Raw genomic sequence first — 25,624 nt, 5'->3', positions numbered from 1 at the left:
TGGCATAGAGGTTGTCTAACCTAAAAACATTTTTAAGGCAGAGAAGTTCGAAGACTCTCTAAGGAGCTTTGGTTTGTGATGTAACGTACTGCAATATTACCGCTTAGGAGGTCGCAGAGCTCTTCGATCGCACAGGCGGTCGTTTCGCGGAGTTACTTTGACCAAAGGGTCTCTCTTGAAGACCTCGGCTTGGGCTGTCAAAAAGCCGAACCTTGAATTAGACGATTTCTATTGCCTGGCTAATATAATTACCACTTCAAAAAGCATTACTGCTGAGAGAAACTTCGAGACTTCTATTAGAATGATCAGAGTTTGATCCCTGTGCTTCAGGAGCTGATCTCGTTTCCGACGAGGACAATTTTTTAGCGGAGCTCTACAATGGCCACTTTTGATCCACAATACTCTTTATTGATACACGACAATACTCTTTCGAATTTTAATTCAAATGCTCATTTGAATTTGATCGCAACGATTGATTGTCGAGGCCATCACTGTCGTGTCATATATTTTATACTCTCTATTCAATACACGCGAATGAAACTTTATTATTAATTCATATTTCCTCGTCGAGAAGTAAGGAGAACAATTGCATAGCTGGTCCCGTACCTCATAAAACGTATACACTACACTACACTCGCAGTGAGGACGTATTGATGATATTGAAATACATACGTATCTCATTTGTTTTTTGTTCTAGAATTTGATGATTTTCTTATTATTTTGTTGATCGTATGTGAACATTGGTAATATTGTATAAGTTACACATGTGCTTCTGTTTATCGAACCAGGTACTAGCCTTGTGGTGGTGCATTATTTGTATACAAAACTCTTATTGAAAGATAATGTTCGGAATGTATGTCACGTGCTTAATGCGTTTTAGCAGATGTTACATATCTATGTTTTTGGTCGGATTTCTTGACGGTATTCTTCTCCAAAGATAAGGAAGAACTAAGGGCACCAACGTAGCTTGAATAATTACTCATCTGAAGTGTGGACGAGGGGGCGTACCTTATTAAAACGACAGTTGTTGAGATCGAAATGTTCTCAAGCGACTAATAGGTGGTAGACGCAGATTGGGTAGGCGCCAACCGGTGGACAAAATAGTCAAGGTAGCATAAGGCCGGTGATCGTGGTGATCTTTGGGGGAAGGCCTATGGCTTGCAGTGGTCATTTATCGGCTGACTTGATGATGATATTCCTTCACTGTTATCGAACAGTATTAATGTTAATTAATATGCAGATATGCGTCTGTCGAAGTATGAACTCGCGATTTATGATCGTAATCTTACATCTTAACCACGAAGTTATCACGTTCGCTTAAATGTCATTGTTCAATAAATAATATATCGTAAGTCACGCGTTTCGTATGCAAGCACGGGTGTTACATCTTTGTTTTCGATCTAATCTCGGGCTTAGACTGAAAGTGCGGCAAAGTAAGAACAGCGGACTGAATACTCGTCCAAAATACAAGGAGCCGGTAAGTATGCTTTTAAACAAGGGCAGCTTTGGCTCCTGGCCAATGTGGATGGCGCGCATTGCGACGCAGTATGTGTCGACGGATTTTTTAAATTGCAAGTAATTTATGAGACGGATTGTCGTTTGAATCGACCTTGCTAATACTTCTTTGTAAACAATCTGTGAATTAAAAATCTATTACTGATCAAACATGCGTTATTTTGTATATATTTCGATGTTGATTGGTTTGATTAAAAACAACGTGTTGTTTAGTTTAACCTTCTGCTACTCATGCCGCGTATATCGACTCGTGGTCATAACTTCAAAACATTAGTCGTAATATTAAATGAATGGATAATGCGAAAGAAATTGATTTAGTAAAAATAAATCTTCCTTGTATAAATCGCGTTTTTACTACATAAACGTGGATGCTATAAAAAGCGTTAATTCATTCGTTCACGTGAAGAACTCGCATGATATCGCGTGATGTTTTTTTTTGTAAAGATGCCATCTGATAAGCTGTGTTTAGTATTATCTTGCATATTTATTATGAAATTTGAAGGGCATCCCACATAATTCAACGCTTATTTATTATTTTATACAGGCGAAGGAAGATTGTTTCATGACTAATATAGAATTAATCATCCTGTATAAACAAGTTAAGGTACATAAATAAGTTGTAGTTATATGAATGTTAACATACATATGGTTTAATACAGATATTTTAATAATGTTTCATTTATAATTTGCAAGGGAAAGATTATCATTGTCATATTAGCCTATAGACGGCCATTGCAAGGCATAGGTCATTCCCAAAGGCCGCCATGATGTTCGGTCTTTCACTGCTTGTATCCAATGACTTCTCAAGTTCTTAACTATGTTGTCGGATCAGTGAGGGGCTTACTCACCCCGCAACTGCCTGCTTTTAGTCGTCACGTTGCTCTAGCGATGTGCACCACAAACTGTCACTTGATGAGCAATTCTTCGAGCTACGTCGGTAACCATAGTTCTACTGTGAATCTTCTTAGTTTTAATAATAAGTGATACTGATGATGTGTATGAATACAGGTAAATATTATACACAAGTAGGATAAAAATGAAGTGTCTGAGGTAAAATTCGAACACAGTATTGAAATGACTAAGAAGTAAATTTACTAGCGCTTGAAGCCTTCGGATGTGTCTTACGACCTTCTCCCCACCGGTATTGCTGACCTGAATTAGGCTTTTCATCATAAGTAAGAAAAGGACCAATATTTAGCCACTTCCGCACATGCAGTGGTAATCGTGCAACAAAGTGCACCGCCCGCCAGCCCGCTGATAAATGCGTATGCGGCAAACAGTGCGAATCACACAACTGCCACCGCCAAATTACTCAACACGTGTTTCACCCCTCCACGGGGCATCAGGAGTTATGTTACACCGATTAGTGCCAAACACAGAGATCATTGCTTTTCATCATTGTCAGGTAGTAGTACAGACAGGAATACTTAACACACGTTTCACTCTTGTTAAATACTGTACTATCTTGTATGTCCGAGTCTTTGTTCTATAAGAGTTAGTTGAATGGTGGACGGAATTCCTGATGACGTCATGTTTGTATGTGTGTAATGTCGCTGCTATTCAAAAGCGGGGTTAAAAAACCGTCTTAGCCTATGTATGAGCAGGGATCTGGCTCTACGGAAAAGAATATTACATCATTAACGTCTCAGAGTAATCGACCTAGTCTTGAACCATCATGGAAGCATAAAAAGTATTTTAGCGGTATCGTGAACGACGCACAGACGAGAGTGGTTACAAAGTAAAACGTCGAGAATGACCACCAAGAAGGTTTTAGAGGATAGAAACTCCACTTACGCCAGTCCTATCCCTAAGCTCTGGGTATCTTAAACATTTAGAATATTCTGACTCACTAAAATAAAAACAATCGTGTGTGTGAGAAAGATACGTGACATCGATCAATCTCTCCAGGACTAACGTGGTTTATGATGTGTGCCATCTCTAGAGTTGAGAGACGCATGTGTGTCCATACTAGAAATATTTGATCTGATGATAAGATGGTGACCGTTGCCCAAAATTACGATGACTAAGATATTATGCAGCCGTAATAAGATTTATATTTTACGATTCATTTGTTTAATTTTCATTGCTCATGCAGGTGCCGTTTGAGACATACCACTTGTATTGGTCGCTTCGTATTTATGTTAATGTTAGGCTTAATTGGAAAACGTTACGAAGTAGCTTTTAAAATTAATATATCTCTAATTTATTCGCGAACGTCACCTACGCAATGGTTTTGAAAGTTGAATTTATGGTACATTGTGTTTAGACACCTCATTCGGGTAGAGTTCTGTGTTAAAAACTCAGTTTACAAAGTTACCTAGAATTTTTGTTTCTGCCTCTAACTACTAAACTAAATCCAGTTTTAATTACTCAATGACAGAAGAGATGGTAAATGAAAGAAATAAAATATACAATGACGCTTTGACATAAATATTTGTCTCTTAAGTTCCTCTCTTAAGATCCTCTAGGAACATAACATAAAGAAGGCTCTTCATAATACAGTACTGATGAGTTTTATGTTATTTTGTCGACATCACCTAAAGACAACCAGGTAAGATCGACAGAATACTGGCTGTAGTGAAAATAGACGGTAAAACACTTCAAGAGCGATCACTTACCTGCTAGCCTGGTTAAGTGAAGTCAATATTGGAGACTCCATTGCTATTGCTTTGAAAAAAGCTGGTGATAAGATAGAACAGAAAAAGTTCGTCATCGATTCAGACAAGGCGTTTGATATTTTAAAATATATAGACGAGGGAGAAGAAGAAATTTATCCAAAACAGATGGATCGACCTGATGATTTGAGATTACCAGATCTAATTTCATTTGACGAAATCGCACGACTTGCAGCGGACAACGGCGCTTGGTGCATGGCCCGTAATAGCACGTTTCCTCCCTAGCGGTGTACGTGACGAGACTACTACAAAAGGATCGTTCATTAGTATTGCGATGTCGATCATCATTCGCTTGTCCCGACAATGGCTGTTGCTTTGTGCTATAAGGTTTACTTTCTCAACATTCAAACAAAAGAATATTTTTACTATTAAATGTTTTGACTTAGTTGTTCGATTGTCTTGAACTCTAACCGTTGGATCAATCCAAGTTACGTAATTAGCGACAGAGAGCTATGTTTTTCATTACTCTATTGTATCATAACTAAAGCTAAGAAATTTTACTGATAAAGTTGTCTCTATTGCTTTATAAATCCGCAAAGTGAAATAGTAATGGATTAGTTACATCTGTCGTGTGGCTCATGGTATGTGGAGGTGGCAGGTTGTGACCACATACGGAACAAGAAGCATAAGTCGACTTGATTTCAGATAAATGAGGAGAGTAAGAGTACACTATGGATGATATTGGGAAAATACAGTGTCCTATAGTAGATGAATATAGAATTATGATGATAAATTATTACCTAGGTAAATGGTACTGGATTGTATTTTCTATTGAATGACCACATTGCTGGGATATATATTGGCTAATGTGACAAATGTTCATGATTTCTTATATTCTCCTTAATCATTTGAGAGCAGTGGCGGTGTTGCAGAAGTAAGAAGTAACACATATGTGTGTATCTCGCGATGTAAGTCGCAGTATTTCTCTATCTAGTTATATACTGGGCGTGCAAAAAAGTATTGGACACATGGTTATCAGGGATGTTTTATTTAATGCCAGAGCTCTTCACGTCCTACAGATGTTTAGCATCCAAACTGAAATATAGCCTTTAGTATAAGTTTGTTCTGTAGTAGGTTTTATTTGTCTTCTATAGGAGAGTGTAGTCACCCTGTGTAGATGTTCAAACATCAAGTTGTAATTTAATTGATAATTGCACATGTCTCTCTGCGGTAACGAATGGTAATTTGTCCGTGTGACATGCTAGGGTTGCCATTGCCAGTTTGTAACTATATATATATATATATATATATATATATATATATATATATAAAAATAAATATATATATATATATATATATAAATATATATATATACTATATATAGACACATGGATGTACGCCCACTGCATAGTACGTATTACGATGACCCTTTACACTGTCCGTATCCAGCGACTTCACGTGAGTTTGACTATGTCGTCGATCCACCGAATGGGAGACCTATCCACGCAGCGTCTAATGGTTCATCGTTGTCAATCTGTTAAAAGTCAATATTGGAATATAAAGCATAAATTTTTATTAGGCTTGAATTATATATTAATATTATTATTGAAAGACGATTATAAATCAGAAAACACACAGAGTATGTGTCAGACTGTGTGTTTGGCAGTAATCGGTGTAACATGGCTCCTGGAGATGCCCCGTAGAGGCGCGAAGTAGGTGTTGAGTGATTTAGCGGTGGCAGTTGTGTAGTTTGCATTGTTTGCCGCATGCGCATTTATCAGCGGGCTGGCGGGCGGTGAATTTTGTTGCACGACTACCGCTGCATGTGCGGAAGTGGGAAAATATTGAACCTTTGCTTATTTAGGATGGACTTTCGCAAGGTAACGCCTGATTCCATTAAAGACGATCATAAACTTATATTATTTCATTCAAAAAGAGCAATTATTGAACTTCTGACCAGCTATTTTCAGCAAAAATATGCCGTCGGTCCACTTAGAGCTTACCAAGTTTCCACCGTCTCGTGATCGCAATTCATGAATATTTCGTCCCCATCGGCCGTCGGTCTACAGAACTTAAATTGTGGGAACACAATTATAAAGAAATATGATTGAAATTTTTCTTTTTCGTCCTGTTTATACAGTATTAATAATCAAGTTAAATTTGACCAGTATTTTATTAAAAGTTTTCGTGGTTATTCTTGTTGTGAATATTTTTAATTTACTTAAGTAATTAAATTTTGACGTAAAATTTTGTTTATTTTTATTTGTGATTTATACTAAGCAATAATGTTTTAGATGTGGAGCCATGAATGGAATTATTAACAATTATAATTAATAAATTTATTCCGTTCTCACAATTATAACATTATTTTTTCTTTAACCAATGTGAAGTAAGATAATGAGCTCTTCGTAGTTTGGGATCGTTTGAATTGTATTTTTCTTGCCAGCATTATGAATAAAAAACATGCATGTGTTCTTGAATTACGACACGTGCTTCAGAAAGATCTCAATGAAATCTGTAATTAAAATAGATAGATTTCTATTCATGAAAAAACAAATAATTCTTGTAATGTAAAGGCATATCATATTCTTCGACTTTGTAAATGTAATTGTATTAAGAAAAATAGAATGTGAAAATTTTCATAGATCTGGCTGAAATTATTTTTACTTAACTTTGAATACAGCTATGGGTTAAAAAAAATTGTTGAGAGTTATAAAAATAACCTTTATGTGAAAAATGTAAATGTAAAAAAAAAACGATATTACTTCAGATCTATGGTGAAGGTTTATATCCAGTAGTGAATGTCATGTGAAATGATGATAAAAATCCCATAAGCAGATTTTTACAATTTATTTATTCAATATTATCGATGCATTAACAAGAAAGAGGAAAGAGGTCATCTGTCATCTTGTCTATGCTGACGTATTATTATTATTGAGCCTTGTTTTTATTCCACATAAAAATAATTTACATTTCAAATGTTATTTAGTCGTATTAGTACAATTAATTTACTAGTCTAATGTATTATTATGGTTAGTTTTTTCTTTATGTCGATCCCATTTGGGTGAAGACTTCGTTATTTTCCAGAATTCTCTGTTTTTAGAAAGGGTCATCCGAATGTGCCCTGCCGTTGCAACAATATCATCAGCATCATCAGTCCACCCTCGTGCTGGTCTGCAAACATTTTTTCTCCTAAAGATCTTTTTTAACGAGTCAGTCTTAGGGTCAACTTATTGTCTTTAATCCTCGAGCCATTACCATTATAATTTTAAATCCTTTGTTAAAGTCATCAGCTATTTTAGATTTTTTCTTGATAGTTTCTAACCTTATTTTATGTATCTTCTTAATTATTAATATACTTCTCTCTGTTGATCACTGAGTGACGAGAGTAAAAATAATGAGAATGGACTCAAGCCGCTTCTAAAAAGTTCTATTGGATATATAAAAGGCATGTTTATATCCAGCAGTGGATGCCATGTGGACAGATAATATTAAAAATCCGCTTAAGGGGATTTTAAATAATAATTTTCAATATAATCTATGCACATAAAAAGAAAAAGGAATAATGGCACTTAACCCTGGAGTCTTGTCCGTGTTGACATTAACGTTGGAAACAATTTTCTGTAAAATCCATTCAAATCACTAGTTATAAAATATGTGGCAACCCTACGCTCGGCCACTTGTTGAGGAAATCAAGTAGATAGAGAGCGCTGACTTACTGACTCATCCAATTACGCTCGTTGATGTCTCCAATGACCCGCTCTGATTTTGTGTCATCGAGATTTGCGATTTTTGCACACGTACAAATGTGGGTGTACGACGCTTGTTACATCATTTATATTAGCTTTGACCGTTAAAACCATAAATCTTATCAATAACGAAGTGATATTATATCTAAAGGACGTAAGCATCAATATGTATTAATTTGAAATCAATGTTAAATGGTAGCATAAGTGGTATACAGAAAGAAAGCTTGCAGCCGTCGTCGATTTACCAGCGCTTATCGGAATCAGCCAGCGCGAGTAATCTGCGCTGGTAATATGCGTCGAGTTTCTATACAAAGCACAGCGCCGAAAAGCTTGTCGGAACCTGTCTGAGACGTTCAGCTCCGGCTGTCCGCTTTCTTACCAGTTAAAGAATGGCTTACGCTATAAATTGTTCATGAAAGGTGAACAAATCGTGAGAGTCCCAACACATCCTTGGACTAACCGAAATGAATTTTACATTTACTAATCTCATACTCTTCTACCCTATAAGTAACTAGAAAAATACCTTGCTAGATTGGTAACTACACGCGATTAAAGCGGAGGTGAGTTATCTCCCGAGCATATCTGACCTTCTTTCGATGAAATATACGTTGAACAATTTGGAAAGAAAAATGAGAGCCAAGATTGATTAAGATGTATTTACATATGTACAAAGAGTATTTACAATTTATACCACCCTAACGAAACGACAGCGACCACATCACTGACGGCGTTCGAATTTAAATCTACGTTCGAATTTTGAATTCAAACGCGCAAGAATTATTTGACATTAAAATATTGTGGTCTTAGTCGCCAGCAACACGGAGCATGCACGCTACATATAGGAGGGCCGGAATATAATGTCGTTTATGTCGACATATTTTACAGAAAACCGATTGCTTTTGATTTGATTAGAATTTTTTTGATTGTTGATTAGAAATAAATGCTTGTTAAAGGTAATCGTGTAAATTTTACTTAAGAAAGCGATATTTACTTTCCGGACCTCCGAATACATTATCATGACAGGCGATGTTAATAAAAATACCTCTGTAAGATTAAATTAGGGGGTCGCCATAGAACATTGTCTACTTTAGTGGACAATATGTTGTCCGAGGATTTCTGATTCTTCCAGGCATAGGTCTTCCCTAAAGATATCTATGGGGGATTTACCATAATCGCCACGCTTAGCAGGTAAGTTGGCGATCGCAGTGTGACATTATAGTACCCAAATACATACATAGCTGCTCATTCTCTGGAAACTTATTTGTGAGCGCTGGCAATCGAATCGAATCCGCGACCTACAATTAAAGGTCTCAGTCTTTATCGCTGTGCTACCACTGTTCGTATACAGTGTACAATTATAAATATTTATATTCCGCCCACGTTAATCATCTGTAATATTTATGACTAGGTATGAGTAAATAGCCTTTGAAACCTACGTTAAATAGTTCATAATGATATTTAACAACGCGTTATTATCATTAATTTTAGAATTTCGAAACACATTATTTTTATACTTTTTTTACTACAAAAAATACAAATAATTAGAAATACTGAATAGCTGGTATAAAGTCGAATTTGTATTTGTATTAATATGTACTTAATTGTAAGAAGTTATTATCGTCATCGCTTCAGTTTATAGACGTCCATAGTAAGACTTAAACCTCCCCCATGGGACATACCATAATCGCCACGCTTGGTAGGCGGGTTGGCGATCGCAGTGTGATAGTATGGTACGCAGAGGACGCTGCTGCCCATCCTCTGGAGACTTGTTTGTCAGCAGTGGCAATCATATATTATATAATTAATGCACCAAGTGTGAATTATATAAGATTGTTTCCTGGGAATCGAACCCACAGCCCACGATCACAATGCTCAGTCCTCTGTCTCTGGGCTACAACTGAGCAATGTGTAGTATATTTATTTTATTACAACCTACATTATTTCCTACTCGTATTAATAACAACTATAATTTTTAAACTGACCAACTTTTTATAGGACAATGCTTATATTGACTATATGTATGTATGTCGGATTATGGTAATACATGATGATATGTTCCATATCTAATGGATTCAGGCGTTACTTTACGGAAGTCCATCCTAAGTTAGAAAAGGACTAATATATAGCTACTTCCGCTATGTAGCAGTAGTCGTGCAATAAAGTGCACCGCCCGCCAGCCCGCTTTGCACTAATCGGTGTAACATTACTCCTAAGGATGCCCCGTGGAGAGGTAAAACACGTGTTGAGTTATTTAACGGTGGTAGTTGTGTAATTCGCGTTGTTTGCCGCATGCGCATTTATCAACGGGCTGGCGAGCGGTGAACTTTATTGTAAAACTACTGCTACATAGCGGTAGTAGCTATATTTTTACCTTTTCTTACTTAGATGTTCCATGTCGTCGTTTAAGCCCATAGATGTCCACTGAAAGACATGGGAGATCAATGATATCTATGGAAGGATATACTGTAATTGCCACGCTTGGCATGTGGGTTGGCGATAGCAGTGTGGTATTATGGTACGCAGAGGACGCTACAGCCCTTTTTTGAAAACTTATGTATAACTAATGCACAATGTGAATTGTATAAGATCTCAGAAATCGAACCTGTGACTTACGATAGCAAGTGTCATTTACTTACAGCTGTGCTACCACTGCTCCACTGCTTGTAATGAGTATATATTAGTTAATTACAATTAAGTATGTACTATGTTTTAATACCGTTGTAACTTGAGTGAGTAAAATAAAACATATGACCGCATCTACAACTAGATATTGTCGCAGTGACGACACAAGTGATTCATCACATCTAATGCACTTTGCACTTATGAATAAAACAGCTGAGATGTCAGCTGGGCGGCGTGAGTTATGACATATAGCTGTGGGAGCAGAGTTTCCGGTTCGTCAGGTTTTCTTATAATCGACTTTTAAATTACACGTTGTCATATAAACACATCTAATATATTCGTAATTAAGATCTTGATTGCTGACAACGAAATAACCGGAAAAATATGTCTAGTTTCACTTAAATATTTAAAAAAAGTGTGAAGTGCAAGTAAAATAAAAAAAAATTTAGGTGAAAGATGTATGTGTTTCCGTTCGATAAACCGTGTGTGATTTCACGAGAAGATTCTATATGCAATGTTTTTTACTTCTAAAACGTTTTCAGCAGTCTATTATATTTTAGTAGGCATTTGTAAGAGAGATAAAGATGTTTTGCGTGAGGGTAAAGTTCTTCGCCCACGACGAAGTACTTTGTGGCATTGCTAGTCGTATTTGCAAAGCACTGCAGTAGCGATGTCAACTCACTACTGCATCTTGACGGGCAGAGAACGAAGGGTACTGAATAAGGAGTAGGGCACACAACGGGCGAATGTTCCGCGACTAGTTGACTACAAAATGTAGCCGGGGACGACGGGCCTAAGCCTTCAGAAACATACGAGGACGTTTCATGAAGTTTCATGAACGGAAAGGCTTTGTAGTTGTAACCTTGACTTAAACCACGTTACTTTTAATAGGTACAGTAAAAAAAGGAAAGGAATTAAGTCAAGATGTGTCCGTAGAAATTTTTTAAATTAATTTTTCCACTGGTAGCTTAGAGTATATGTATTTATTTATTTATAAATATATACATATATATATTTATACAAAAAATTGTTTAAAAAATTTCGACGGACACACCTTGACTCAATTCCGTTTTTTTTACTAAATATATAATTAATTGTTTAAATATATATACATATAAATATATATATACTACTAAATTTTATATATATATATATATATATATATATATATATATATATATGTGTGTATAAATTATTTAAAGTTAAATGATGATATTCAAAAATAAAGGTTATTAACATTGAACACAACCGAATATAAGTGAGGTCATGTACATTACATACTCGTACGTTATGTAGTGATTCATTTGTAATCTGATTTTGTATTAATCAATTAATCTAATTCACTTATTAATTTCTAATGTAAATATATAAGAAGTTGTAGACATACGTACATTTGTTTAAATTAACGAAATTTAGTTTTTTTTCACATAACAGATTTTGTTTTTTTATGTATATTTTAGAAGCCATGGGTCATGGCTCGCTATGCCTCTGCTGGGGATTTCTCTTTGAACCATTAGATCTGTGATACATGAACAATAGTAACCGCCATATTCCTGCGGATTGGCTAGTTTGAAAATAGAAAGAAATGAAGATGACACTTACAGGCGTCATTTAACATAACCTCCAAAGTAGTACTGTCATAAGATAATATATTTAATTAGTTATGAGTACGCATAGTTAAACTCAAATAGTTTTGACTGTCCGTGTGAATTCATTGCACTGACAATAGCGTCCGCTATGCGCGCCCTAGTTTGACCCGCTGACATTTCATACATTTATCACGCCTTAATTACAAATCGTGACAGACAGACTGACGGGAATACATTTGTATGTATACTAGACAGGTTCACCCCAATTTCCAGGAACCGGCCCCTCTGAAGACTGAGGATTTAATTCTGATTGTGAGTGGAGTGGTATTTAGGGATGGATTTATGGGTGATGAGGCGTAAGCACAAAACTGTATGTATGTGTGTGTATGAATGCTTATGCTTGGGTGCTCGGTCATTTAAAGCAATCGATGTAAATAAACGCAAAATATCTTCATAATTTCTTTTTGCCAAACCTATATATCTGTTATGTGCAATGCTTAAAATTTTAAATAAAAACTTGTACAAAATATTAAAAATTTCTATTACTGGTAGCACATTTTAGCAATCCTAAATAATAAGGTATAAGACATCTACAGGCTGATTAGTTACAGGAGTAAAAGCTTTATAGGTGTGAATGTGTAGCTCATATGTCAGCAAAAAACTTTAAAATCTTTCCACCCACTTTTAATCTTCCAGTATTAATTGATCAATCTGAAATGTGTTACGTATATGCAGAAGAGCAAAGATCACAGACGTATCACAAAGAATCGTTCGTTTAATGTGGCAGCGTGCGAGGCATATTGCTTATATAACCGTCGACCGTTGGGGTTGGAAAGTTGTCGAGTGACGCTGCCTTTTTAAACGGTTTTATTTAGTTCGACCCGTACGGAATTTATTTGGATCAAAATTAGAAATTGAAATTGAAGCACCTTCCCGTTGTCAGATTGATCTGAAATTTGGTACACACTTTTAATTTAGATGACAATACAAAATGATAAAATCAATAACATTATAAATCAAAGATGGTCGCCGATACAAAATGGCGGATTACGTATTTTTCCTTAACCACCTCAATATGGGTATCAAATGAAAGGGCTACACTAGTAAAACACGATGATTATGTCAAAATTTAAAATTCAAAATGGACGCCGTTCCAATATTGCGGACTAGGTACATATTTTTCCACCACAATATGGGTATCAAAAAATCTTAAAAGTTTTTTAAATGTATTTATATCTTTTCTATTGGAATTCGACAGACCAATAACCTCTATCTGTACAAGTACATTTTCTATTTGAATTAATCTGAATTTTGAAATCGCTCTTACATATTATAATATTTTTTATTAGTTCAGAAACCATTGATTTTTGGATAGGGTGTAACATACATTAATTGACAGTAAATCAGCTACATTCACCCCAAAGCTATTAGATCTGTATCGAATCACATCGTACATATCTCTGAAAAATGCATACTAGACGTTGTGTGGATGGATCATGTAACACTGATATTTTTTGTGTTAAGTAATAGTATACAGCCTTATAGAGCGATGTACAAACACAGTTAGCCGTCGTCTGCATCACGAAGAGCGGTGAGTGTCACTTGCCAAAACTAAATAACTGAGTCGATGAAATTAGTTTTAATTATACATCGTGAATGCTTATAAAATATCATTAATATGATCCTAAAGATATATTTTTACATATCCTGTTTATATATAATTAATTGTGTAATTGTCGGCCCACACTAGACTAAGTCTGTATCGTGAGAACTAGTACGGTTATCTAACCTTTTTTATGGCCTCCCTTTTTGGGGGCGTCTCGTTCCCCTTCCTTTTGTGGGGCAAGGACGTTCTGGTAAATGGTTTTTGTTTTGTTTTTATTCTACATTCTCTTTCGTTCTTAATGTTACTTTTTATTTATTATTTTTACGCTTCACGCGTCAGACATTCTATTTATGCATGTCATTCCTTCTTTTATCTACATTGCTAGATTACATTTTGTTACATTATCACAGATTATTTTTCAATACACCTAACCATTAAGAGTGTCCAAAAATTCCTTAAATACTGTAACAGAATTATAAAGGAAGTAATAAATAAAAGTAGGCATTAGGATTGAGATATAAGGTCGGGACAATAAAAAGAATAAAATGAGAAATAAAAACATAAAATATGAATTTGTGACTCACTATGATACCATAAATGTGGCGAAGGAGTAGAGACGACTTTTGTACAGAATGAAAGAGATTAAAAGAAAATGAACAGAATGAAAAAAATGCAGCAACAGGAATAGTGAAGTACAAGAACCATGATGAAAAATCATTGCAAAATAACGTTCCAGTTCTAAAATATGACAGATAGAAAGAGAGGCCCCATAAACGGAGGCCAATAAAAACCTACTTAAATAGTTAAATATAAATATTTTGTATATATGTACGTGTTAAGTGTATTTCACTAATGATTTAGTTCATCGAATATTGATCTCTCGCTCTAATCCTCATTAGCAAGCTTCACAGTCGCTCAACTGTTCACGGGATCAGAAGACGAACGTATGTAACCGACATGGCCTAGTGGTTTGGCAAGTTGAAGTGGCAATACGCAGGCTAGTGCAGACTGCTGAGGTTCTAAAGTTGAGACCATGGACTGGCATGGTGGACGTCAACCCATAAGGTGGATGTCTTTATTCAGGTCGATGGAAGACTCTGGATTCAAGCCGCTTTCAATGTGACTTCTTGAAATCTATGAGATAGGTTTATGACCAGCTATGGATGTTCTATGGCTGAATTGGTGATCATGATATATTTAGGTAAAGTTGAGAAGTTAAATTTTAAAGTTTATCGCTAAACAACGTCATTGATTTTGTAATACAATATTTATGTATAAAATTTCTCCTACAGGTGGGCAAGGCGGTTGCGCATCCCGGTGTGGCTAATGAGTACGACAGCACGCAAGAGAAAAAGTATTACACATACTACCAGTGGGTGTGCTTCGTGCTGTTCTTCCAGGTAAGATGATAGGACAGAGTACGTTTCGTCTAATGCATTAGTCTCTGGTTTGGATATCTTTATTAATTAACATTAACAATTATTAAATAACATTAAAAATAAGGGCCGTTACACACTACACGGTAGTTTAAGGTGGGTGCACACAGATCTCTCAAGATGAAGATTGTTTTTCGGGTATACATTTTCGCTATTCCATTTTGTATGATGTGAAGGCAAGAGTTCAAATTTCAGTATCAGGTCTTGTGTTTTAATGGGTGACTAAAAAGGGCTTTTGATTTGCGGGCGTTGGAGCCCTTTTTCATTTATTAAATTCTAAGGATCATAGCGAGGATGATGCGGAGGTTAAGCGTCCTGTCGGACCTGCCTGAAGAATCAAAGAACAAAGCCCTGCAAAGAACTAACTTTGTTCAACTGACTTCTGTTATTTCTAAAAATATGTCGACCAACTGGAATTCGTAACACTAACCTAGGATCGTAAATCACACATGATTACTAATCCGCCACTGTTTCAAATGTGTAAATAACGGTTACTTGTTTATAATTCAAATAAATTTAGTTAGTATATTTATCACTTCGGATAGTTCGAATAGCTGGTCAAATAGCAGTAATGTGACAGTCACGATCGTCGGATCTCGTAACTTTAGTTTCGGGTCGCGTCGTGGGCGCGTAACGGTAAGCGACGAACCGACGCACTCCGACGCGTTCACTGCTAATGAGTTGACCCACTACGACTAGGAAACTACCAACGACCAGATAGACGTTAAGAATGAGTGACTCAACATAGTACAGTTACGTCGTAATTGAGTCGACTCAACAGGATTGATCTTGAAATGATGTTTTTTTAACTATAGTATTGTCATTAACAGTATGTCAACCTTGTTTATTAAAGTATAAAATGAAAATGCTAAATTACTTCAAGTAGCCAGGTGTAGCTTTGGTTGAAATCATGTGTCATGTAAGTGTGTATTGTTCTCCGATGAAGCCGGAATATCTCTGTATTAGAAAGCGTGTGTTTCTTTACAATGTGCCCTAAATACAGAAGCGGGTGTTGGAGGTATAGAGTAAACACATTACGAGTGATATAAGAAATAAAATCGAGGATATTAATGTCCCTTAGGTAGATTCAAACTAAAATTCAAGATAGTCTGGATATGTGTGACATACTGTCCAAGTTTATATGTGATTCAATGAACGTATATATATATATATATAAATATAAATCTCAAGGTAGCTAGAACAAACTTTGTGGAACCATAATATGGTATATAATTTTTTTAGCACGTTTTTGTAGTTTAACTAATCATCTTCGCCAAGGCTAACGACGTGAGAAATACTTTTAGGCATCAAGTTTAGTTACACTTTTGTGAAACGCGGGTTCGAATTAGTGGATACAATGATATATAATACAAACTTTGTGCTTTATTTATATTGTAAGGGGACCGGAAAGTAATGTCGCTTTCTTAAGTTAAATTCACAAGACTACATTTTTTACAAGTTTCTTTTTCTAATCAACAATATATTCAAATTCACAAGACTACATTTTTAACAAGTTTTTATTTTTAATCAACAACCTTTTGCCGTCTAGTATACAAATTTTCAATGCCGGAATTGTAAAAATCAATCGGTTTTTCTGTGAAATATTTCGACAGAAACGAAATCTCTTTCCGATCGCCCTAATAGAATTGCCACTGCTCAGTAACAAATTTCCAAAGCTGTGCAGTAGTAGTGTCTGCGTACCATAATACCACACTGCGATCACCAACCTGCCTGCCAAGCGGCGATTATGATATATCCCCCCATAGATATCGTTAATGGAGGCCTATGTTTAGTAGTGGGCTTCTATGGGCTAAAAACCAGGACACGTTTTAAAGAGAGGTTTTACTAAACAAATATTAGGTTATTGAAGCGAATAGGTTCTAAAGCCTGTTCATGCATTCGTGAGGGTGAGCGGTAAATGTAATGTGCGCGTGCATTCACGTGTGCGTGACGGAGGTCTGTGCGGCGATGTCATTTGCTACTATCACGTACTAAACTAGCTTACAAATTTATACAGCAAATCGTGATGCCAAAAGCACTGCGCTGATTCGACTGTTCTGATAGTTTCAGATAAGTACAAGTGGACCCGCTTTATTGTATTGCATAAATCATTTTTTTTCTTTGAGTTGTACAGATAAAAAAGATAATCACGTTTTTGGATCATATATATATTTAGTATTTCTTATTCTTCAAGTATTTATATCTAAGGGTCTAAAATAAGAAATAAAACAATTTCTTTGGTAATATCAAAAATCGCCCTGATGTCGAAATAGAATATTACTATTTAGTAGTAAATTATTATATTATATTTAGTAGTAAATTATAGTAAAGCAAGAAAAAAATATTGAGAATAAACAACGTGGACAAGATTCGAAACGTCTTTCATAAAAGGGGTCCTAGAGTCTCGAGTTCAATCCAGTCTGGCCAAGCTGATCTAAAGAGTGTGATCTTTATATTAGATTATTTGTATATTAGGTTTCTTCTAGGTAAGCATGTACCATTGTAGATTTCTTGATCGCTTAATATCAGGCGAGACATAGGTCATATGCTTCGCCTATAAAGAATAAAAAAAACGTTCTTCCCACAGGCAATTATGTGCTACACTCCAAAGTTCCTATGGGACGCCTTCGAGGGCGGTTTGCTGCGGACCATCGTGATGGGGCTCAACGTGGGCGTCTGCGATCAGAAGGAGAAAGAGAAGAAGAAGGATGTCATCATCGGCTACCTCATCAGGCACGAAAGGGTGAGTTGCTTTAAGAATCCTTTGCACTTTCATTTTTACGTTATCATAACATAAAATCAGATATATTTCAGAGATCCATGATTAAAGTTTAGTAAATTCTATAAAGGTAGACACGCTGTGATTAGGAGGTCAGCGCTAGAACGGCCACTGTAGCGATCTTTGGTAGATGCCTATGTCTTGCATTTGGCGTCCATCGGCTGAAAATAAGAATTCTATGTGATTGCGTAATAAAAGCCCATCATAAATAGAGGTTATAGTAGTTAAAAATTTTCTATGTAAATATGACACGCGTCGGGAAATTCATATTTAATACATGTATATAGTGTCTGAACATATATGCAAACTTTCATACACTAACTAGCTGATCTAGCACTAGCATGTTTTTAATTAAAAAATAAAATATAAGAGTTGATCGTAGAGGGGTGAAAATTACGGTTGTATGTATTTTTGTATGATGTATCATAAAAAACTAAAAACAAAAATTTTGTCTAAAAATAAAAAAAAAATTAGAGGGATGAAAAATAAATGTTCGATTCGCCACCCTGGCCGATATGCGCGCTAAGATTCACGAAAATTGGTCGAGCTGTTTCGGAGGAGTTCAATCACGAACACCGTGACACGAGAATTATATATATTAGATATTTTAATCCGTCAAGGAATTTTCTTTTAATTGATTATTAAAAACAATATCACAAATATTCATTTCTTCGAGTTGGCTTTGCCAAGCAATTTTAAAAATTCAACACATTGTTACAAAGTAAATATAAACATGTATTTATACGTAAACTAGTTATCTGGTGTTCGAAGTTTTGATTCTAGCGAAAAGAACCCGAAAAAATATGAAAAGTACTCACTATTCGGACTCCATTTAACTTTTTTTCCATTATTAAATCATGTCATTTATTGGCTTATAAAAGTCAATAGATTATTAAATAATACCAAGATTAGTAGCTGTCTATATCGTGTAATTACATCGCGTCTCAGGAAATATATTTGAATATTTTTGAATAATGGAAGCAAGTTAGTTTTAATATATTCTTTGGACATTATATTTACTAAATCGCTTCAGCTATTCAAAGTTGATTAGTTCACAAATAGATGAAAACCAAATTCTTTTCATCGGTGTATGTTATTCGGTCATCGAAGACAAGGTCACAATGGTATTTAAACAAAATTAGCTTAAATAGCTGTTTATTTAGCAGTTTTTATGTGTAGAGTAGCGTAGAAAGAAACGCTAGAGAAGGTTTGGTGTGGCTTGGAGAAGCCGCTGCGGTATGCTCGGGTCATCAGTCGGCCTTTTTGGTATTTATATCTCCATTGTTGTGGCGAACGATGAAGCACCACCAGTGCATTAGTTACGGTACGAAGTTCTAAATTTACAGGTTCAAATCCGACTTTTAAACTAAAGCATACATATTTTTTATACTAATTCGCCTGTTGGAAAGCGACGGTGTGATCGAGGATGAAGCTAGCAGACTCAGTAAACACCTGCTCGGTCTGTGCGGATCAGAAACGTAGAACCAAGAAGTACTACTAAGAAGTAGTAGGTTGGCCTCCTACCTGTTAGAACGTGATATCTATAGATAGAGAAATAATATTTTCCAGAGGTTCCTAAACTTTTCTCACATAGACCACTTTGAAAATATACTCCTGCGGTTACATTAATATCGTTCGTTTCGACAAAAATGTCATCGGATTTAGTATTTAGTATGGAAATTTCAAACGATGTAATAATTTGCAAGCTCCACAACTTAACAGTAATAAATAGGAACAAATGATAAAATAACCAGTGCAATACAAAAACGTATATTAGAACTAATTATAATAGAAATAAATTAAATATGTAAATACTAATATTGAAAATAAGATAAATAAGAGAACTGTGATACAGAGGTATAAGATGTAAAATTAACTAAAAAAGCTGTGATATATATAAATAATATAAATAAACTAAATCGCAGTAATTGAGGATGAACGAAAGTATATTGGAGCGGAAGAGAAAAATAGACTGAATTATGGAATGAAGAACAGAACGATAGAGATTGTGAAGAGTGGAAGAAGAGTATGAAAATAGTACAAAGGAAGTCAAAGATTTTATAAAGAAAGTAAATTCCTGTTCCCAACAAAAACGGGGTGGAACGAGAGGTCCCCAGTGGCGGGGGCCAAAAAGAAAAAAGTTAGTTAGTTTATAAGCTCAAGCACCGTGAGTCGTATTTCGTCCCTTTGTACGTTCAAACGAGCGTTGGTGACGGCGGCGGCGCTTTGCAAGTCTCGACACGTGTTGAATATGGAATATGCAAGTTTTTACAACAGTCGCTGAGCTTTTTAAAATGTTACTTGCCTATGCTGATACGCGACGTAAAGCCAATATTTTTAGCTAGCAATTTACGGCTTAGAGCCGAGAATCTCTTCGGGAAAGCGGTTTAGAACATTCAGTATTGTTACAGTGGCCTCACAATATAATTATGATAATATTTTGTACATTTACAACAATAATAATCAATTAAAAAATATTTACGAGGTATCGCGAAAAACTAGCTGTACCAAAGTTTCGACTGTAAAGTATCTAATTTATTTGTAATAAATCGAAACGAATTATTAAATAACAAAAATCCTTGATAGTGTTCACGCTTGATTATTTTGATTTCATTTATGTTAAATCTCATAAAGTGTATCTGCCGAAATCTGTATTGTTAAACTTTTTTTTTTAAATATATGTTTTGGAGGAGTTCCTTCGAACCAGAGTAGAGTAAAATCGCAGATCCCAAAAAATAAAATAATTTGACCATCAATAAGAGTTCTGTTAAAAGTTCACTTTCGAAAGTGGATAACTTTTCGTGAACCGCTTACAGATTGAAATCACAGATTGTTTTTTCACGCTTATAAGGTACCGTAGACCCCCGTAGAGTCTCGTATGGATCCCTGGAGGTCTGAACTACTTTGGTAACTAAGTATGTAATACTTGCTACTGTATGATATAATGGTTCAATGATGCTACATAGTGGTTTTGAAATTCTTTTACATCGTACATTTAATGTCGACGGATACGCGTTACTTACGCATGTCGTAATATTTAAGGATTTCAATTTAAAATCTGTTCACCACGGCAAACGCGCTTGTTATCCTATTACAAAAAACGAGGAAGTTTTATGTATATATACAACCGTTATATGGCAGATAGGATTATCTATAGGCGTACACTTTGTGTGAATTACAACGTACTCATATGAAGAAGGAAACCTTCATAAAATAATTAAGAAAACTATTAATTATAAGACTCTGTGTTTGGCACTAATCGGTGTAACATAACTCCTGAAGATGCCCCGTGGAGGGGTGAAACACGTGTTGAGTAATTTGGCGGTGGCGGTTGTGTGATTCGTATTGTTTGCCGCATACGCATTTATCAGCGGGCTGGCAGGCGGTGCATTTTATTGCATGACTAACAGTGTATGTGCGTAAGTGGCTAAATATTGGTCCTTTTCTTACTTAGGATGGACTTCCGCGAGGTAACGCCTAAATACATAAAATAATTGACATAACCTATGACTAAAAATTCTAGATGTACATCCAGAAATCAACCAATAGCAGTTTCAATACAAGGATGATATAATTGTTGTTTACATTCACAATAACTTATAGTTTGAATATTCAAATGAATGTCTGTTCACTTATTCAAGTTCACGAGAAAGTATCGCTTAAGTGGGACATGGTGCGTCGAGTCGTGCGGTGCTGAGCTAACAATCGACTTGGGACGCGCGCTGCGCAGGAGGGAGTTGCGGACGAGCTGCACGTGCCCGGCCTAGCTAATGCTGTCCCGGGTTCAATGCTTCCGAGAACAACGGCCATTGTGCGAAGCATTCCATGCAAACTCTTTAGAGACGGCTTAAAACTAAGTATACAGAGTGATTGGTGAATTTATAGTTCACTTGCTGTCAATTGATGTACACTGTAACCTTATATGACTTCTACACCTATTTGCAAACATCCTGTATAAAGTGCACACTCGAAAATAAGTTACATTAATTTATTTTATTCTATTGGAATGCGACGGGCTAATGATTTTTAGCGGTACAAAGTCTGCAGCTATAGATAGTCAAAAACAACCCTTTCTTACCATATTATCATTATGTTATTTGTTATTTCTGAGACCATTGATTTTTGGGAAAATTGTGCCTTTTACCAACAGCAAATGAGCTTTACATTCACTCCCTTAAAGCTTTCACACCTATGTCCACTCATTGTTTTTTTTTTAATTTGAAATCGCCAAACTACACACGAAGTTCGTTGGCGCCAATAGGCGCTCTCATGTAATATAACTGGAATATATATATATATTTATATATATAAACACATACACATATATTTATATATATATAAATATATATATGTGTATCATAATACGCAGTTATTTAATAAGTATGTTTTAATTTATTTACATCATACTTTGTGCGTAAAAAAGTTTCAAAAAAATCTCTTCAGTAGGTCCTTCAGAGTTCTAACACTAATCTAACGTAAAATACATTACATACGGGATAGAAAGATAATATACGATAATTGTTTATAATTCTATTACCATTTGTACACGTAATGAGAACTTGATGATTAGCTATTTTTTAAAATATCCTCCTTCCTTCTGCTTTGTTTGGGGCATAAACTATTTTTATTGTGACTGCTCGCTCTCCTTTCTTTCCCCACAAAATCTTTCATTCTTCAAGTTCCAGGTCTTCTTTTCTCGTTTATACTCCTAATAACACCGGTTCTTATTTCGCAGCGTGTTTATTTGTTTTCTCTATTTAAAATTTTCGCTTATACTTTTATTATTTATTTACTAGTTTAGCTGTTAAGCGTTCGATCAGTCGTGTCGAGACCACAAAGCAATGACCGAGAACCGTTTTTCTGTCGGTCGTCGACAGCGGCCAGTACCAGATAGTTATCATTGGGTAAGCTGTTGCGTAACTTGCGCCGCGGTTTCCTGTACATCGACCCTTGTAATAGATCCAGGGCTTGTTAACTGCCGGCCCGCGTTCTCATGCTTCGAAACTATTTCACGTATCGAGGGCGATCACGGTGTCCGTTGTCTGATTGACAATGAGATGGTACTATTAAATAAATTTAAACGGGTGCTTCTATTCATTTATGCAGGTCAACAATGTCGTAATAGTAAACGTGTTGTCATGTAAATAGAACTAGAAACATAAATCAAGTGTATTTTTTTAAATTAGGTTTAAGTATGTACCATTTTGGTACGTGAAATAATTGGCCAGGTAAAATCATAAGCAGTTAGATTGTTTTTCAGATGGGCGTGTTTTCCTCGCAGGTATTGTTTAAGGATGTAACTGATGGTAACAATGAAGTTGACATATCCTAACCTGGGACCCAAATTAAAAATAAATAAAATCGTTTTAAGTGTAAAAAATTCTGACTGTAGTTGACAACACCTGCATTCGTGTATCCCATTTCCACTTATAAGGAAGGTACGAGACAGATATAGTTTTTGCTCCGATCAGGTTGTCATTCCGGTTTGGGAAAGCGCGGGAAACTAGCCGGCCGGCCTTTCCAGAATTTATTGATTTGTTTTGTATTGAGGCGAGGGAGCGTGCGGGGTTTCACTTTGATGCTGAAATTAATATATACACGATACTGTATGTTTGTGTGTGCGGTTACACACGTGCGGCTAGGCTGCTTTACAAAACTTGGATTCTTATTAACTACTTTAAATAAATGATTTTTATTTAATTAGGTTAAGGAAAATGAAGGAAAATGTACAGCTAGGGCGTATTTTTTTATAATAATAACAGGGATAATTAATAAAGAGTCTTCGTGTGACGACCATGAGACAGTATACATTAACTATATGTTGTAGCCCCACCCCCTCCCCTCTAGGAGGACAGATGACATCTTTAAAGTCTCGGGAAGATGATGAGTGAGGGTAGCGCAAGACTGGTTGTGATGGCGGTCTTTGGGGGAGCCTGATATGATGATGAACGGTAGCAGGAGGCAAATTGAGAGATATCACTTAAAGAAAGCAACACTCTAGAGTTAAGACATGTATTAAGGTCACTCTTTATAAAGATGAATACATATTTCAGCTAAACAAAACGGAAGGACTATTGTGTTTGCTTGTATTTTAAGAAAAATAAATTGACTTTTATAGTCGGGTTGTGTTTTGTAAAAGTTTAAGTCCTCTTTAAAGTTTTTACATATAACCAATAATCAAGTATAAAAGTTAAATACTTTACATAACATCATGTGATCTAACAAGAAGTAAATATATCGGCTTGAATATGAATATATATAAGTATTAATTTGGAGATATACGGCGACACTGTTATATCGATTTATCTAATAATAAATTTATGAAGTTCATTATCTGCGTCATCTGCTGCATTTTGTTTACCGTCTACTTCTATCATTGTTTCATCAATAAGGATGATCACCTCTTCGTCTCGTATCTGGCCTCAACTACAATACTTACATCCCCATCTAGGTCTATACACGATCATTGTGGTCGTCTCATCATCTTCAATATCTTTGTATCCGATTCAATCACTCATAGAAATTCCTAGTGTATATGCTCGTATATCTCTCTCCTTAAAGTCAACGTCTAAATTCTTGTATTTCTTTTGAACTTTATTAGGCTTTGTGTCGTAGGTATGTTACATGTTACAGTAAGACAAATATGGTTCCAATAAAGCCAGCGTAATCTTTAACGGGAGTAGACTTAAATTGGAATTACGAATGTCAACGAACCGTAATAAAAACGCGGACCATTACTCGCTTCTAGTGCATTTTGGATTATCAACACGTAACAAAACCCTCGACGCATCGACGCTTAAGCAGTCGCGTCGTCTGAAGCCGCCTTAATCCTTCGCATTAGACGGCCCACGCCTGATCGAGCTTTCGTAATGCCCGCCGTTGAATGCCTTTGTCTTCGTGTTATTCGTAATTTGTATAAATTCTGCTTTTTCAAAACTATGTACGTGAATTTATTTTTATAGTTGTAACATTTGGAGTCACAGTGTAATACAACATGAGTTATATACGAAATTTTGTAACATGATAATAATCTAAATAGCTCTAAGTCTGTCCTCATATTTTATGACGTTGTATTTATTATCTCAGGAATTGCGTTTAGACTTATGTTAAGATGCCAAACTGGTCTGCTACATGTTCCTGTGATGGTTCCTGGTCTAATGGCCCTTGTTCAACATCAAGGCGAACATACAAATGCATTTTCTCTATAAAAATAAAAAAATAAAGTAATTATTATCATAATCATCGTCATTTCAGTTGTAGGATGTCCAGTACTAAACATTAGCTTTCCTATTAACCAAAACCACCGGTTGGAAGCCTTCCGCATGTTCCGACGACCTTAAAAAGTCCCATGTCATCCTTGACGGTTTTTTGTCTCCCGAACCTTAAGCCTTAGCAACCAACTATTCTGTTCAAGGTATGCTATACGTTAGCATAATGGTCTCTTGGTCTGATGACCCTTGATTAACATCAGGGCGAGCAGGCGAAAGCATTTGCTCCACAAAAACTAAAAAAAGAAAGAATTTATCTAATAATGGCGTTATCAAATCGAAATAAAGTAATCATCATTATCATTTAAGGTGTATCACGTCCAGTGCTGGACATTGGGTTCTCCTATAGATCACCAACAGGATCGGTTGTAAGCTCTATCCACTTTCCAATAGACTTAAAGAAGTCGTCTTGCCGGTCCGGGGTCTTCGCTATAGAATCTCTGGA

The 25,624-nt window shown here is 35.8% G+C and overlaps 1 protein-coding gene across 2 annotated transcripts in view; it reads left to right on the top strand.

Moving 5' to 3' along the window:
• ogre (optic ganglion reduced) overlaps positions 1 to 25,624 on the top strand; it is a 69,738-nt gene that overhangs the window by 27,575 nt on the left and 16,539 nt on the right. For both annotated transcript variants that reach the window (XM_068772420.1, XM_068772422.1), the window contains exons 3-4: positions 14,989 to 15,096; positions 17,720 to 17,875. In XM_068772420.1, the coding sequence (XP_068628521.1) occupies positions 14,989 to 15,096; positions 17,720 to 17,875 (264 nt within the window). The remainder of the gene's footprint in view (positions 1 to 14,988; positions 15,097 to 17,719; positions 17,876 to 25,624) is intronic.

This window comes from Battus philenor, unplaced genomic scaffold (assembly GCF_028537555.1).
Source record: "Battus philenor isolate CCGP_79_NKW_IND1 unplaced genomic scaffold, ilBatPhil1.0.hap1 SCAF_5, whole genome shotgun sequence".
Lineage (NCBI taxonomy): Eukaryota > Metazoa > Arthropoda > Insecta > Lepidoptera > Papilionidae > Battus > Battus philenor.
This window is presented reverse-complemented; position numbering and strand designations above follow the sequence as displayed.